Source organism: Carcharodon carcharias, chromosome 7 (assembly GCF_017639515.1).
Source record: "Carcharodon carcharias isolate sCarCar2 chromosome 7, sCarCar2.pri, whole genome shotgun sequence".
NCBI lineage: Eukaryota > Metazoa > Chordata > Chondrichthyes > Lamniformes > Lamnidae > Carcharodon > Carcharodon carcharias.
In genome coordinates this window covers 76,927,098-76,946,562 of record NC_054473.1, presented here as the reverse complement: position 1 = coordinate 76,946,562, position 19,465 = coordinate 76,927,098, and the positions used below count along the sequence as shown (strand labels likewise).

At 60.2% G+C, this 19,465-nt stretch overlaps 1 protein-coding gene across 3 annotated transcripts in view; it reads right to left on the bottom strand.

Moving 5' to 3' along the window:
- Positions 1-166: 166 nt before the first annotated feature.
- Positions 167-19,465, bottom strand: part of thumpd3 (THUMP domain containing 3) — a 66,234-nt gene continuing 46,935 nt past the window's right edge. For 2 of the 3 annotated variants that reach the window (XM_041192573.1, XM_041192572.1), the window contains exon 10: positions 167-1,998. In XM_041192573.1, coding sequence (XP_041048507.1) covers positions 1,816-1,998 — 183 coding nt within the window. In that variant the 3' untranslated portion in view covers positions 167-1,815. The remainder of the gene's footprint in view (positions 1,999-19,465) is intronic. The other variant, XM_041192574.1, reaches the window with a different exon arrangement.

The window sequence follows — 19,465 nt, the reverse complement described above, 5'->3', positions numbered from 1 at the left end:
CGTCTGTCTGCAGGTATTTATCTAACTCCCTCTCTAATCAGCAGCCCAGTCAAAACATTCACCTCCTTCTTAATTTGTCTTGCTTTTCTAAGTTTGATGTTAAACTCTACCTGAGGATTATTGTTAGGGACAGTACCTCTGAATAAAATGGTTCAACATCATAAAATCGAATCCAAACCTTTATTGTAAAATTTAAATAATTTTCAAATAAGACACAACATATTCATATATATGAGTTCAGATGCACTCTCACCAACGCCTCTCAGTACATCAAAGCAGTGGGCAAATTTTCAGTTTAATGTCACCAGTTTATAAAAGCAAAATGTTGGAAATCTTCAGGTCAGGTAACATCTGTAGAAAGAGAAACATGAGCTGAGAAGTTTTGACCTGAAATCTTAACAGTTTTTCTCTCTACAGATTCTGTCAGCCCTTGGTATTTCTATTATATATTTTAGCCCTGTTGTAGGTGTGAGAGGGACAATTAGGTCAGCCTGTAAGTAGTCTTTAATTTTCGAACTGAAGACAAAGCATCTTGCACATAATGCCCACCAGTCCTGCTTCATATTACACAGCAGGCTGCAGGGAATGTCTCATGGCTACATCAGCAGTCCCTTCAGTGATTCATTGTGTGAAGCACTCAGATTCTGCTTTTGTTTTGACGTGATAAGGCACCAGATAAATGCATGAATATGAATGCAGCACCAAGGACTACTGTCAGAGTTTCTCTCAATACTAGGGTTTTGATGATGGAGCAGGAGTCAAATGTAGCTCAGACAGCTAGCAGCTTCTAGTGCCATTCTTCCCCTATGAACTTAAGCAGCAAATATTCAACCATGGGGAAATATCAGCCAACATTCCCACACTTGCTCTGATGAGGAGTGGAAATCCTGACTCTGTTTCAGCGTGATGAGGGGAACTGTAGGAACACCGTCCAGGCACTGAACCGGGAACATTTCTGGTTCGTATGTACCATTACCGTACAGGACAAAATAGTCATAAACCGAGGTATTGGAGCCTAAGACTTTAAAAAGAGCTATGACAGTGGTGGGATGAGGGAAAATAAATCCTGATGAAAAATTCAACAGTGTCAGAGGGGGAGAATTACCATTTGGCAGAGGGGAAGATTAAACATTTCGGAAAGGAGGAAATTAAACATTTACCTTCCAGCCTCTATTATAATATGACAACCCCAAAAAATTAAATGTTTGCCACTGGCTGTTAACTTTTAACAAGATTTCCATATAGTTTTAAACAATGGCAGAACAGGAAATTCTGAAACTGAAGTGCATTCAATGTTTCTGGACTGTTGCCTCTGGCTCATTTGAAGGAAAGATTTTGCCCATTGTTTGCATCCCATTTTTTCTTGGTCCTGTACATCTTACCAATATTAACAACCAACTTGAGAAACGTTGGTCAAAGTCCAGCGCTGGGTCTATTGCCCATGGCAATAGACATGGGCATAACTGAAGATGGGGACATTCTCACTTGTTTCCTAGAGGTAAATGGTCATTTCCAGTGTTACTGTCCTGGCAAATTTCTTCAAACTGATCTCTCTCTTTCTCCTCTGAATTCTTGGAAGTGTTTGCCCTTGTAATGCTGTACACCATCACCATATGTCCTTCAGCCAAGAAGGTGAGGCTCAAGAAGTCTGAAAATGGCATCCATCATCAACTGGCAAGACAGCACACAAATTTCCTCCCCACTATGTTCTACTGGATGTACAGCAAAAGTTTGTCCTTCTCCTCTTTTCCAATAAGGCTCATATTTATCCCAAACAGAATGTTTTCCATTGCAAGCGTACACTCCCAGCTCCTTCTATTCTTCTGCTCCTGTTTTACAGGGTATCTCCTCATTATGAGCAGATTCTTGGGGTGTCTTAAATAACTTGTCAAAAGAAAAACCAGTGCGTTTCAACAGGTATACAGCAGCGTGCAGCCCACCGACATTCACCCAGACAGTATGAGACTTCTTCCAGAGGTGGCCCATTCTTGACATGGCCTACAGAAAGTGAACACAAGTTTTAAGTTCTTCTTAAGGGCTTCAGGAAGAATTCAGCCCCTGAATATCCGGGCTCACAAAATATTATGCCCACATAAAACCTGGTTAAGATCAGAACAACATGCAACCCTGGCTCAGCATGGAGTAGTACTGACTCCATCCCCACACACACATGCCGACATGCACACGCCAACACGGACACATGCTGACACGCACACACACACACCAGCACACGCAAACACACATACACACCAACACACACACACACCGACACACACACACCAGCAAGCACAAGCACGCTGACACGTGCGTGCACACCAGCGCGCACGCACACACACACACAAACAGGCCGACGCACGCACACACACACACAAACAGGCCGACGCACACACAAACAGGCCGATGTGCGCGCACACACACAAACAGGCCGACGCGTGCGCACACACAAACAGGCGGACGCGCGCACACACAAACAGGCCGATGCGCGCACACACACACACACACACAAACAGGCCAATGCGCGCACACACACACATACAAACAGGCAGACGCGCACACACGCACACATACAAACAGGCTGACGTGCACACACACACATACAAACAGGCCGACGTGCGCACACACACACACAAACAGGCCGACGCACACACACACACACACACAAACAGGCTGACGCGTGTGCACGCACACAAACAGGCTGACGCGCGCGCACACACACAAACAGGCCGACGCACAGACACACACACACTCAAACAGGCCGATGCACACACACAAACAGGTTGACGCACGCGCGCGCACACACACACACAAACAGGCCGACGCACAGACACTCACACGCAAATAGGCCGACGCACAGACACACACACGCAAATAGGCCGATGCACACACACACGCAAAGATGCTGTTGTGCGCACACACACACAAACAGGGCGACGCGCGCACACACACATGCAAACAGGCTGACGCGCACGCACACACACACGCACACAGGCTGATGGACACACACACGCAGGCCGATGGACACGCACACAGGCCGATGGACACACACACGCATTTGCCGATGGACACACACGCACGCACACAGGCCGAAGCCCACACACGCACACAGGCCGACGCGCACACACGCACACAGGCCGATACGCGCACACGCATGTGGGCCGACATACACACACACACACACACACAGGTTGATGCATACACACACACAAACAGGCCGATGCATGAATACACACGCACACACGCAAACAGGCCGATGCACACACACACTCACAGGCCGGTGCACACACACACGCACACAGGCCGGTGCGCACACAGGCTGTTGCACACACGCACGCACACAGGCCGATGCACACACACACATGCAGACGCACACAGGCCGACGCACACACACACACGCACACACACGCACGCAGGCCGACGCACACACGCACGCAGGCCGATGCAAAGGCCGACGCACACACACGCATGCAGGCCGACATACACACACACACAGAGGCTGACGCACACACAAACAGGCCGACGCGTGCATACACACGCACACACGCAAACAGGCCGACGCACGTAAGCAGGCCGACGCGCACGCACACACGCAAACAGGCCGACGCGCGCGCACACACGCAAACAGGCCGCACACACACACACACACAAAGAGGCCGACGCACACACACACAAACAGGCTGTCGTGCACACACACACGCAAACAGGCTGTCGCGCACACACACACGCAAACAGGCTGTCGCGCACACACACACGCAAACAGGCTGTCGCGCACACACACACGCAAACAGGCTGTCGCGCACACACACACGCAAACAGGCTGTCGCGCACACACACACGCAAACAGGCTGTCATGCACACACACACGCAAACAGGCCGACGCGCACACACACACGCAAACAGGCCGACGCGCACACACATGCAAACAGGCCGACGCACACACACACAGGCCGACGCACACACACACCTGCAAACAGGCCAACGTGCGCACACACACACAGACACATGCAAACAGGCTGATGCACACACACACAGGCCGACGCACACACACACGCACACAGGCCAACGCACACACACACACAGGCCGACACACAGGCACACAGGCCGACACGCACACGCACGCAGGCCAACACACACACACACAAACAGGCTGATGCACACACACACACACAACCAGGCCGACACACGCACGCACACACACAAGCCGACGCACTCGCACACACAGACAGAAACAGGCCTACGCGTATACACACAAAAACAGGCCGACGTGCGCGCACACACACACAGACAAACAGGCCAACACACACACACATACCGCAAACAGGCCGCGCGCGCACACACACACACACAAAGAGGCCGACGCGCGCACACACTCAAAGAGGCCGACGCGCGCGCGCACACGCAAACAGGCCGATGCGCGCGCGCACACGCAAACAGGCCGACGCCCGCGCGCACACCCAAACAAGCCGACGCGCGCGCGCACACCCAAACAGGCCGATGCGCGCGTGCACACCCAAACAGGCCGACGCGCACACGCAAACGGGCCGACGCGCGCGCACACGCAAATGGGCCGACGCGCGCGCGCGCAAACAGGCCGACGCACATGCAACACACACAAACAGGCCGACGCGCGTGCGCACACACACACAAACAGGCCGACGTGCACAGGCCAACGCATACACACGCACATAGGCCGTCACACACACACAGGCCGACGCACACACCACACAGGCCGACGCACACACGCACAAAGGCCAACGCACACACGCACAAAGGCCAACGCACACACACACAAACAGGCCAACGCACACACACACGCAAACAGGCCAACACACACACACACGCAAACAGGCCAACACACACACACATGCAAACAGGCCAACACACACACACGCAAACAGGCCAACACACACACACACACAGGCCAACACACAAACAGGCCGACTCACACACACGCACACAGGCCGACGCACACACACGCAAACAGGCCAACGCACACACACGCACACAGGCCGACACACACACACGCACACAGGCCGACGCACACACACGCACACAGGCCGACGCACACACACGCACACAGGCCGACGCACACACACAGGCCGACGCACACACAAACATGGCAACACACACACACAAACAGGCCGCGCGCGCGCACACACACAAACAGGCCGACGCGCACGCACACACACACACAAATAGGCCGACGCGTGCACACACACACACAAACAGGCCGACGCGCGCGCACACACACACACAAACAGGCCGACGCGCGCGCGCGCGCACACACGCACAAACAGGCCGACGCCCGAGCGCACACCCAAACAAGCCGACGCGCGCGCGCACACCCAAACAGGCCGATGCGCGCGTGCACACCCAAACAGGCCGATGCGCGCGTGCACACCCAAACAGGCCGACGCGCACACGCAAACAGGCCGACGCACACACACACCTGCAAACAGGCCAACGTGCGCACACACACACAGACACATGCAAACAGGCTGATGCACACACACACAGGCCAACGCACACACACACGCACACAGGCCAACGCACACACACACACAGGCTGACACACAGGCACACAGGCCGACACGCACACGCACGCAGGCCAACACACACACACACAAACAGGCTGATGCACACACACACACACAACCAGGCCGACACGCGCACGAACACACACAAACAAGCCGACGCACTCGCACACACAGACAGAAACAGGCCTACGCGTATACACACAAAAACAGGCCGACGTGCGCGCACACACACACAGACAAACAGGCCAACACACACACACACCGCAAACAGGCCGCGCGCGCGCACACACACACAAAGAGGCCGACGCGCGCACACACTCAAAGAGGCCGACGCGCGCGCGCACATGCAAACAGGCCGATGCGCGGCGCACACGCAAACAGGCCGACGCCCGCGCGCACACCCAAACAAGCCGACGCACGCGCGCACACCCAAACAGGCCGATGCGCGCGTGCACACCCAAACAGGCCGACGCGCACACGCAAACAGGCCGACGCGCGCGCACACGCAAATGGGCCGACGCGCGCGCGCGCACGCGCAAACAGGCCGACGCACATGCAACACACACAAACAGGCCGACGCGCGCGCGCACACACACACAAACAGGCCGACGTGCACAGGCCAACGCATACACACGCACATAGGTCGTCACACACACACAGGCCGACGCACACACCACACAGGCCGACGCACACACGCACAAAGGCCAACGCACACACACACAAACAGGCCAACGCACACACACACACAAACAGGCCAACGCACACACACACGCAAACAGGCCAACACACACACACACGCAAACAGGCCAACACACACACACATGCAAACAGGCCAACACACACACACGCAAACAGGCCAACACACACACACACACAGGCCAACACACAAACAGGCCGACTCACACACACGCACACAGGCCGACTCACACACACGCACACAGGCCGACGCACACACACACGCACACAGGCCGACGCACACACACGCACACAGGCCGACGCACACACACGCACACAGGCCGACGCACACACAAACATGGCAACACACACACAAACAGGCCGCGCGCGCGCACACACACAAACAGGCTGACGCGCGCGCACACACAAACAGGCCGACGCGCACGCACACACACACACAAATAGGCCGACGCGTGCACACACACACACACAAACAGGCCGACGCGCGCGCGCACACACACACAAACAGGCCGACGTGCGCACACACACACGCACAAACAGGCCGACGCACGTGCACACAAAGGCCGACGCGCGCGCACACACAAACAGGCCGATGCGAGCGCGCACACACACACAAACAGGCCGACGCACACACATACACACAAACAGGCCGGCGCGCGCACACACACAAACAGGCCGATGCACACACACACACAAACAGGCCGACGCACACACATACACACAAACAGGCCGGCGCGCACACACACACAAACAGGCCGGCGCGCACACACACACAAACAGGCCGGCGCGCACACACACACAAACAGGCTGATGCACGCACACACACACAAACAGGCTGATGCACGCACACACACAAACAGGCTGATGCACGCACACACACACAAACAGGCTGACGCACACACACACACAAACAGGCCGATGTGCGCACACACACACAAACAGGCCGACACACACACACACACACACACAGAGGCCGACACACATGCACACAGGCCGGCGCGCACACAGGCCAACGCACACACACACAAACAGGCTGATGCGCACACACACGCAAACAGGCCGACGTGCGCACACACACGCAAAGAGGCTGACGCGCGCACACACGCAAAGAGGCTGACGCGCGCACACGCAAAGAGGCCGACGTGCGCACACACACGCAAAGAGGCTGACGCGCGCACACACACGCTCACAGGCCAACACACGCACACGCACCGGCACACACACACGCACACAGGCCGATGTGCACGCTCACGCACACACACACTGACGCGCACACACGCCGACACACACACACGCATGCACACACGCAAACAGGCCGACGCACGCACACACACGCAATCAGGCTGACGCACGCACACACATGCAAACAGGCCGACGCGCGCGCGCACACACGCAAACAGGCCGGCGCGCGCACACACACAAACAGGCCGACGCACACACATACACACAAACAGGCCGGCGCGCACACACACACAAACAGGCCGGCGCGCACACACACACAAACAGGCCGGCGCGCACACACACACAAACAGGCCGGCGCGCGCACACACACAAACAGGCCGGCGCGCGCACACACACAAATAGGCTGATGCACACACATACACACAAACAGGCCGGCGCGCACACACACACAAACAGGCCGGCGCGCACACACACACAAACAGGCCGGCGCGCACACACACACAAACAGGCCGGCGCGCACACACACACAAACAGGCTGATGCACGCACACACACACAAACAGGCTGACGCACGCACACACACACAAACAGGCCGAAACACACACACACACACACACACACACACAGAGGCCGACACACATGCACACAGGCCGGCGCGCACACAGGCCAACGCACACACACACAAACAGGCTGATGCGCACACACACGCAAACAGGCCGACGTGCGCACACACACGCAAAGAGGCCGACGCGCGCACACACGCAAAGAGGCCGACGCGCGCACACACACGCAAAGAGGCTGACGCGCGCACACACGCTCACAGGCCAACACACGCACACGCACCGGCACACACACACGCACACAGGCCGACGTGCACGCTCACGCACACACACACTGACGCGCACACACGCCGACACACGCACACGCACACACAGGCCGACGCATGCACACACACGCAAACAGGCCGACGCACGCACACACACGCAAACAGGCTGACGCACGCACACACATGCAAACAGGCCGACGCGCGCGCGCACACACGCAAACAGGCCGGCGCGCGCACACACACAAACAGGCCGGCGCGCACACACACACAAACAGGCCGATGCACGCACACACACACAAACAGGCCGATGCACGCACACACGCAAACAGGCCGACGCGCGCACACACACGCAAACAGGCCGACGCGCACACACACACACACACACGTAAACAGGGCGACGCACACACACGCAAACAGGCCGATGCACACACACGCAAACAGGCCGACGCACACACACGCAAACAGGCCGACGCACACACACACCTGCAAACAGGCCAACGCGCGCACACAAACACACGCAAACAGGCCGATGCGCACACACACACAGGCCAACGCACACACACACACAGGCCAACGCACACACACACACAGGCCAACGCACACACACACGCACACAGGCCGACACACATGCACGCAGGCCAATACACACACACACAAACAGGCTGATGCACACACACACACAACCGGGCCGACGCGTGCACGCACACACACAAACAGGCCGACGCACTCGCACACACAGACAGAAACAGGCCTACGCGTACACACACAAAAACAGGCCGACGTGCGCGTGCACACACACACACACAAACAGACCAACACACGCACACATGTGCAAACAGGCCGCGCGCACACACACACACAAAGAGACCGACACGCACATACACGAAGAGGCCGACGCACGCGTGCACACGCAAACAGGCCGACGCGCGCGCGCTCACGCAAACAGGCCGACGCGCGCGCGCTCACGCAAACAGGCCGACGCGCGCGCGCTCACGCAAACAGGCCGACGCCCGCACACACACAGGCCGACGCCCGCACACGCACACAGGCCGACGCCCGCACACGCACACAGGCCGACACACGCACGCAGGCCGACGCACACACACGCACACAGGCCGACGCACACACACAGGCCGACGCACACACAAACATGGCAACACACACACACAAACAGGCCGCGCGCGCGCACACACACAAACAGGCCGACGCGCACGCACACACACACACAAATAGGCCGACGCGTGCACACACACACGCAAACAGGCCGACGCGCGCGCACACACACGCAAACAGGCTGTCGCGCACACACACACGCAAACAGGCTGTCGCGCACACACACACGCAAACAGGCTGTCGCGCACACACACACGCAAACAGGCCGACACGCACACACACACGCAAACAGGCCGACGCGCACACACACGCAAACAGGCCGACGCGCGCACACACAGGCCGATGCACACACACACCTGCAAACAGGCCAACGTGCGCACACACACACAGACACATGCAAACAGGCTGATGCACACACACACAGGCCGACGCACACACACACGCACACAGGCCAACGCACACACACACACAGGCCGACACACAGGCACACAGGCCGACACGCACACGCACGCAGGCCAACACACACACACACAAACAGGCTGATGCACACACACACACACAACCAGGCCGACACACGCACGCACACACACAAACAAGCCGACGCACTCGCACACAGACAGAAACAGGCCTACGCGTATACACACAAAAACAGGCCGACGTGCGCGCACACACACACAAACAGGCCAACACACACACACCGCAAACAGGCCGCGCGCGCACACACACACACAAAGAGGCCGACGCGCGCACACACTCAAAGAGGCCGACGCGCGCGCGCACACGCAAACAGGCCGATGCGCGCGCGCACACGCAAACAGGCCGACGCCCGCGCGCACACCCAAACAGGCCGATGCGCGCGCGCACACGCAAACAGGCCGACGCCCGCGCGCACACCCAAACAAGCCGACGCGTGCGCGCACACCCAAACAGGCCGATGCGCGCGTGCACACCCAAACAGGCCGACACGCACACGCAAACAGGCCGACGCACATGCAACACACACAAACAGGCCGACACGCGCGCGCACACACACACAAACAGGCCGACGTGCACAGGCCAACGCATACACACGCACATAGGCCGTCACACACACACAGGCCGACGCACACACCACACAGGCCGACGCACACACGCACAAAGGCCAATGCACACACGCACAAAGGCCAACGCACACACACACAAACAGGCCAACGCACACACACACAAACAGGCCAACGCACACACACACACGCAAACAGGCCAACACACACACACACGCAAACAGGCCAACACACACACACGCAAACAGGCCAACACACACACACACGCAAACAGGCCAACACACACACACACACAGGCCAACACACAAACAGGCCGACTCACACACACGCACACAGGCCAACGCACACACACGCACACAGGCCGACGCACACACGCACACAGGCCGACGCACACACACGCACACAGGCTGACGCACACACACGCACACAGGCCGACGCACACACAAACATGGCAACACACACACACAAACAGGCTGACGCGCGCGCACACACAAACAGGCCGACGCGCGCGCGCGCACACACACACAAACAGGCCGACGCGCGCGCACACACACACGCACAAACAGGCCGACGCGCGTGCACACACACAAAGGCCGACGCGCGCGCACACACACAAACAGGCCGATGCGAGCGCGCACACACAAACAGGCCGACGCACACACATACACACAAACAGGCCGGCGCGCACACACACACAAACAGGCCGACGCACACACATACACACAAACAGGCCGGCGCGCACACACACACAAACAGGCCGGCGCGCACACACACACAAACAGGCTGATGCACGCACACACACACAAACAGGCTGATGCACGCACACACACAAAAACAGGCTGATGCACGCACACACACAAAAACAGGCTGACGCACGCACACACACACACAAACAGGCCGACGCGCGCACACACACACAAACAGGCCGACACACACACACACAAACAGGCCGACACACACACACACACACACACACACACACACACACACACACACAGAGGCCGACACACATGCACACAGGCCGGCGCGCACACAGGCCAACGCACACACACATAAACAGGCTGATGCGCACACACACGCAAACAGGCCGACGCGCGCACACACACGCAAAGAGGCCGACGCGCGCACACACGCAAAGAGGCCGACGCGCGCACACACACGCAAAGAGGCTGACGCGCGCACACACACGCTCACAGGCCAACACACGCACACGCACCGGCACACACACACGCACACAGGCCGACGTGCACGCTCACGCACACACACACTGACGCGCACACACGCCGACACACGCACACGCGCACACAGGCCGACGCATGCACACACACGCAAACAGGCTGACGCACGCACACACACGCAATCAGGCTGACGCACGCACACACATGCAAACAGGCCGGCGCGCACACACACACAAACAGGCCGGCGCGCACACACACACAAACAGGCCGGCGCGCACACACACACAAACAGGCTGATGCACGCACACACACACACAAACAGGCTGGTGCACGCACACACACAAACAGGCTGATGCACGCACACACACACAAACAGGCTGACGCACGCACACACACACAAACAGGCCGACGTGCGCACACACACACAAACAGGCCGACACACACACACACACACACACACACACACACAGAGGCCGACACACATGCACACAGGCCGGCGCGCACACAGGCCAACGCACACACACACAAACAGGCCGACGCGCGCACACACACGCAAAGAGGCCGACGCGCGCGCACACGCAAAGAGGCCGACGCGCGCACCCACACGCAAAGAGGCTGACGCGCGCACACACACGCTCACAGGCCAGCACACGCACCGGCACACACACACGCACACAGGCCGACGTGCACGCTCACGCACACACGCCGACACACGCACACGCGCACACAGGCCGACGCATGCACACACACGCAAACAGGCCGACGCACGCACACACACGCAATCAGGCTGACGCACGCACACACATGCAAACAGGCCGACGCGCGCGCGCACACACGCAAACAGGCCGGCGCGCGCACACACACAAACAGGCCAGCGCGCACACACACACAAACAGGCCGATGCACGCACACACACACAAACAGGCCGATGCACGCACACACGCAAACAGGTCGACGCGCAAACACACACGCAAACAGGCCGACGCGCACACACACACGCAAACAGGCCGACGCGCACACACACGCAAACAGGCCGATGCACACACACGCAAACAGGCCAACGCACACACACGCAAACAGGCCGACGCACACACACACCTGCAAACAGGCCAACGCGCGCACACAAACACACGCAAACAGGCCGATGCGCACACACACAGGCCAACGCACACACACACACAGGCCAACGCACACACACACACAGGCCAACGCACACACACACACAGGCCAACGCACACACACACACAGGCCAACGTACACACACACACAGGCCAACGTACACACACACGCACACAGGCCGACACACATGCACGCAGGCCAATACACACACACACAAACAGGCTGATGCACACACACACACAACCAGGCCGACGCGTGCACGCACACACACAAACAGGCCGACGCACTCGCACACACAGAAACAGGCCTACGCGTACACACACAAAAACAGGCCGACGTGCGCGCGCACACACACACACACAAACAGACCAACACACGCACACACATGCAAACAGGCCGCGCGCACACATACACACAAAGAGACCGACGCGCACATACACGAAAAGAGGCCGACGCGCGCGCGCACACGCAAACAGGCCGACGTGGGCGCGCTCACGCAAACAGGCCGACGCGCGCGCGCTCACGCAAACAGGCCGACGCGCGCGCGCTCACGCAAACAGGCCGACGCGCGCGCGCTCACGCAAACAGGCCGACGCGCGCGCGCTCACGCAAACAGGCCGACACGCACACACACACGCAAACAGGCTGTCACGCACACACACACGCAAACAGGCCGACGCGCACACACACACGCAAACAGGCCGACGCGCACACACACGCAAACAGGCCGACGCACACACACACGCAAACAGGCCGACGCGCACACACACGCAAACAGGCCGACGCACACACACACGCAAACAGGCCGACGCACACACACACAGGCCGACGCACACACACACCTGCAAACAGGCCAACGTGCGCACACACACACAGACACATGCAAACAGGCTGATGCACACACACACAGGCCGACGCACACACACGCACACAGGCCAACGCACACACACACACAGGCCGACACACAGGCACACAGGCCGACACGCACACGCACGCAGGCCAAAACACACACACACAAACAGGCTGATGCACACACACACACACAACCAGGCCGACACGCGCACGCACACGCACAAACAAGCCGACGCACTTGCACACACAGACAGAAACAGGCCTACGCGTATACACACAAAAACAGGCCGACGTGCGCGCACACACACACAGACAAACAGGCCAACACACACACACACACACAAAGAGGCCGACGCACACACACGCACACAGGCCGACGCACACACACGCACACAGGCCGACGCACACACAAACATGGCAACACACACACACAAACAGGCCGCGCGCGCGCACACACACAAACAGGCTGACGCGCGCGCACACACAAACAGGCCGACGTGCACGCACACACACACACAAATAGGCCGAGGCGTGCACACACACACACAAACAGGCCGACGCGCGCGCGCACACACACAAACAGGCCGACGCGCGCGCACACACACACGCACAAACAGGCCGACGCGCGTGCACACACACAAAGGCCGACGCGCGCGCACACACACAAACAGGCCGATGCGAGCGCGCACACACAAACAGGCCGACGCACACACATACACACAAACAGGCCGGCGCGCACACACACACACAAACAGGCCGGCGCGCACACACACACAAACAGGCCGGCGCGCACACACACACAAACAGGCCGGCGCGCACACACACACAAACAGGCCGGCGCGCACACACACACAAACAGGCCGGCGCGCACACACACACAAACAGGCTGATGCACGCACACACACACAAACAGGCTGATGCACGCACACACACACAAACAGGCTGATGCACACACACACACACAAACAGGCTGACGCACGCACACACACAAACAGGCCGACGTGCGCACACACGCACACAAACAGGCCCACACACACACACACACACACACACACACACACACACACACAGAGGCCGACACACATGCACACAGGCCGGCGCGCACACAGGCCAACGCACACACACACACACAAACAGGCTGATGCGCACACACACGCAAACAGGCCGACGCGCGCACACACACGCAAAGAGGCCGACGCGCGCACACACGCAAAGAGGCCGACGCGCGCACACACGCAAAGAGGCCGACGCGCGCACACACGCAAAGAGGCCGACGCGCGCACACACGCAAAGAGGCCGACGCGCGCACACACACGCTCACAGGCCAACACACGCACAAGCACCGGCACACACACACGCACACAGGCCGACGTGCACGCTCACGCACACACACACTGACGCGCACACACGCCGACACACGCACACGCGCACACAGGCCGACGCATGCACACACACGCAAACAGGCCGACACACGCACACACGCAATCAGGCTGACGCACGCACACACATGCAAACAGGCCGACGCGCGCGCGCACACACGCAAACAGGCCGGCGCGCACACACGCACAAACAGGCCGGCGCGCACACACACACAAACAGGCCGGCGCGCACACACACACCTGCAAACAGGCCAACGCGCGCACACAAACACACGCAAACAGGCCGATGCGCACACACACACAGGCCAACGCACACACACACACAGGCCAACGCACACACACACACAGGCCAACGCACACACACACACAGGCCAACGCACACACACACACAGGCCAACACACACACACACACAGGCCAACGCACACACACAGGCCAACGCACACACACACGCACACAGGCCGACACACATGCACGCAGGCCAATACACACACACACAAACAGGCTGATGCACACACACACACAACCAGGCCGACGCGTGCACGCACACACACAAACAGGCCGACGCACTCGCACACACAGACAGAAACAGGCCTACGCGTACACACACAAAAACAGGCCGACGTGCGCGCGCACACACAAACAGACCAACACACGCACACACATGCAAACAGGCCACGCGCACACACACACACAAAGAGACCGACGCGCACATACACGAAAAGAGGCCGACGCGTGCGCGCACACGCAAACAGGCCGACGCGCGCGCGCACACGCAAACAGGCCGACGCGCGCGCGCTCACGCAAACAGGCCGACGCGCGCGCGCTCACGCAAACAGGCCGACGCGCGCGCGCTCACGCAAACAGACCGACGCCCACACACGCACACAGGCCGACGCCCGCACACAGGCCGACGCCCGCACACAGGCCGACGCCCGCACATGCACACAGGCCGACGCCCGCACACGCACACAGGCCGACGCCCGCACACGCACACAGGCCGACGCCCGCACACGCACACAGGCCGACGCCCGCACACGCACACAGGCCGACGCCCGCACACGCACACAGGCCGACGCCCGCACACGCACACAGGCCGACGCCCGCACACGCACACAGGCCGACGCCCGCACACGCACACAGGCCGACGCCCGCACACGCACACAGGCCGACACACGCACGCAGGCCGACGCACGCGTGCACACGCACAAACAGGCCGACGTGCGTGCAAACACACGCACACAGGCCGACGAGCACACACACAAAGGCCCACACACACACACACGCACACAGGCCGACGCGCGCACACACACACACTGGCCTATGCACACAGGCCGGCACATGCACACAGGCCGACACACGCACACGGGCCGACGCATGCGCGCGCACACACAAACAGGCCGACGCGCACACACACGCAAACAGGCCGACGCGCACACACACACGCAAACAGGCCGACGCGCACACACACACGCAAACAGGCCGACGCGCACACACACACGCAAACAGGCCGACGCGCACACACACACGCAAACAGGCCGATGCGCGCACACACACACGCAAACAGACCTACGCACACACACACACGCAAACAGGCCGACACGCGCACACACATGCAAACAGGCAGACGCGCACACACACACGCAAACAGGCCGACGCGCACACACACGCAAACAGGCCGACGCGCACACACACGCAAACAGGCCAACACACGCACAAGCACCGGCACACACACACGCACACAGGCCGACGTGCACGCTCACGCACACACACACTGACGCGCACACACGCCGACACACGCACACGCGCACACAGGCCGACGCATGCACACACACGCAAACAGGCTGACGCACGCACACACACGCAATCAGGCTGACGCACGCACACACATGCAAACAGGCCGGCGCGCACACACACGCAAACAGGCAGACGCGCACACACACACGCAAACAGGCCGACGCGCACACACACGCAAACAGGCCGACGCACACACACGCAAACAGGCCGACGCACACACACGCAAACAGGCCGACGCACACACATGCAAACAGGCCGACGCACACACATGCAAACAGGCCGACGCACACACATGCAAACAGGCCGACGCACACACACACGCAAACAGGCCGACGCACACACACACGCAAACAGGCCGACGCACACACACGCAAACAGGCCGACGCACACACACGCAAACAGGCCGACGCACACACACGCAAACAGGCCGACGCACACACACACCTGCAAACAGGCCAACGCGCGCGCGCACACACACACACACACACACAGGCCGATGCACACACACACAGGCCGACGCACACACACACAGGCCGACGCGCACACACACCTGCAAACAGGCCAACGGGCGCACACACACACACACACACACACAGGCCGATGCACACACACACAGGCCGACGCACACACACACAGGCCGACGCACACACACGCAAACAGGCCGACGCACACACACGCAAACAGGCCGACGCACACACACACCTGCAAACAGGCCGACGCACACACACACACGCGCAAACAGGCCGACGCACACACGCGCAAACAGGCCGACGCACACACACACACAGGCCGACGCACACACACAGGCCGACGCACACACACACACAGGCCGACGCACACACACACAGGCCGACGCGCACACACACACAGGCCGACGCGCACACACACACAGGCCGACGCGCACACACACACAGGCCGACGCGCACACACACACAGGCCGACGCGCACACACACACAGGCCGACGCACACACACACACAGGCCGACGCACACACACACACAGGCCGACGCACGCACACACCTGCAAACAGGCCAACGCATGCACACACACACAGGCCGACGCGCGCACACACAGGCCGACGCGCGCACACACAGGCCGACGCGCGCACACACAGGCCGACGCGCGCACACACAGGCCGACGCGCGCACACACAGGCCGACGCGCGCACACACAGGCCGACGCGCGCACACACAGGCCGACGCGCGCACACACAGGCCGACGCGCGCACACACAGGCCGACGCGCGCACACACAGGCCGACGCGCGCACACACAGGCCGACGCGCGCACACACAGGCCGACGCGCGCACACACAGGCCGACGCGCGCACACACAGGCCTACGCACACACACACAGGCCTACGCACACACACACAGGCCTACGCACACACACACAGGCCTACGCACACACACACAGGCCAACGCACACACACACAGGCCAACGCACACACACACAGGCCAACGCACACACACACAGGCCAACGCACATGCACACAGGCCAGCGCGCACACAGGCACGCAGGCCAATACACACACACACACAAACAGGCTGATGCGCACACACACACACACGCAAAGAGGCCGACGCGCGCACACACACGCAAAGAGGCTGACGCGCGCGCACACACGCCAACAGGCCGACACGCGCGCACACATGCCAACAGGCCGACGCGCGCACACACGCAAACAGGCCGACGCGCGCACACACGCAAACAGGCCGACGCGCGCACACACGCAAACAGGCCGACGCGCGCACACACACGCAAACAGGCCGGCGTGCACACAGGCCAACGCACACACACACGAACAGGCTGATGCGCACACACACACATGCAAAGAGGCCGACGCGCACACACACACGCAAACAGGCCGACGCGCGCACACACACGCAAAGAGGCCGATGCGCACACACATGCAAACAGGCTGACGCGCACACACACACGCAAACAGGCCGATGCGCTCGCGCACACGCAAACAGGCCGACGCGCGCGCACACACCCAAACAAGCTGACGGCGCGCGCACACCCAAACAGGCCGACGCGCGCGTGCACACCCAAACAGGCCGACGCGCACACGCAAACAGGCCGACGCACGCGCGCATGCGCAAATGGGCCAACGCGCACGCGCAAACAGGCCGACGCGCATGCAACACACACAAAAAGGCCGACGCGCGCACACACACGCAAACAGGCCGATGCGCACACACACACACGCAAACAGGCCGACACACACATACGCAAACAGGCCGACGCGCACACACACACGCAAACAGGCCGACGCACCCACACACATACGCAAACAGGCCGACGCGCACACACACACGCAAACAGGCCGACACGCACACACACACGCAAACAGGCCGACGCACACACACACACAGGCCGACGCACACACACACACAGGCCGACGCACACACACACACAGGCCGACGCACACACACACACAGGCCGACGCACACACACACACACAGGCCGACGCACACACACACCTACAAACAGGCCAACGCACGCACACACACACACACACATGCAAACAGGCCGATGCACACACACACAGGCCGACGCACGCACACACACACGCACACAGGCCGACACACATGCACACAGGCCAGCGCGCGCACACGCACGCAGGCCAACACTCACACACACACAAACAGGCTGATGCACACACACACACACACACACACAACCAGGCCGATGCGCGCATGCACACACACGCAAACAGGCCGACGCACACACACACGTAAACAGGCCGAC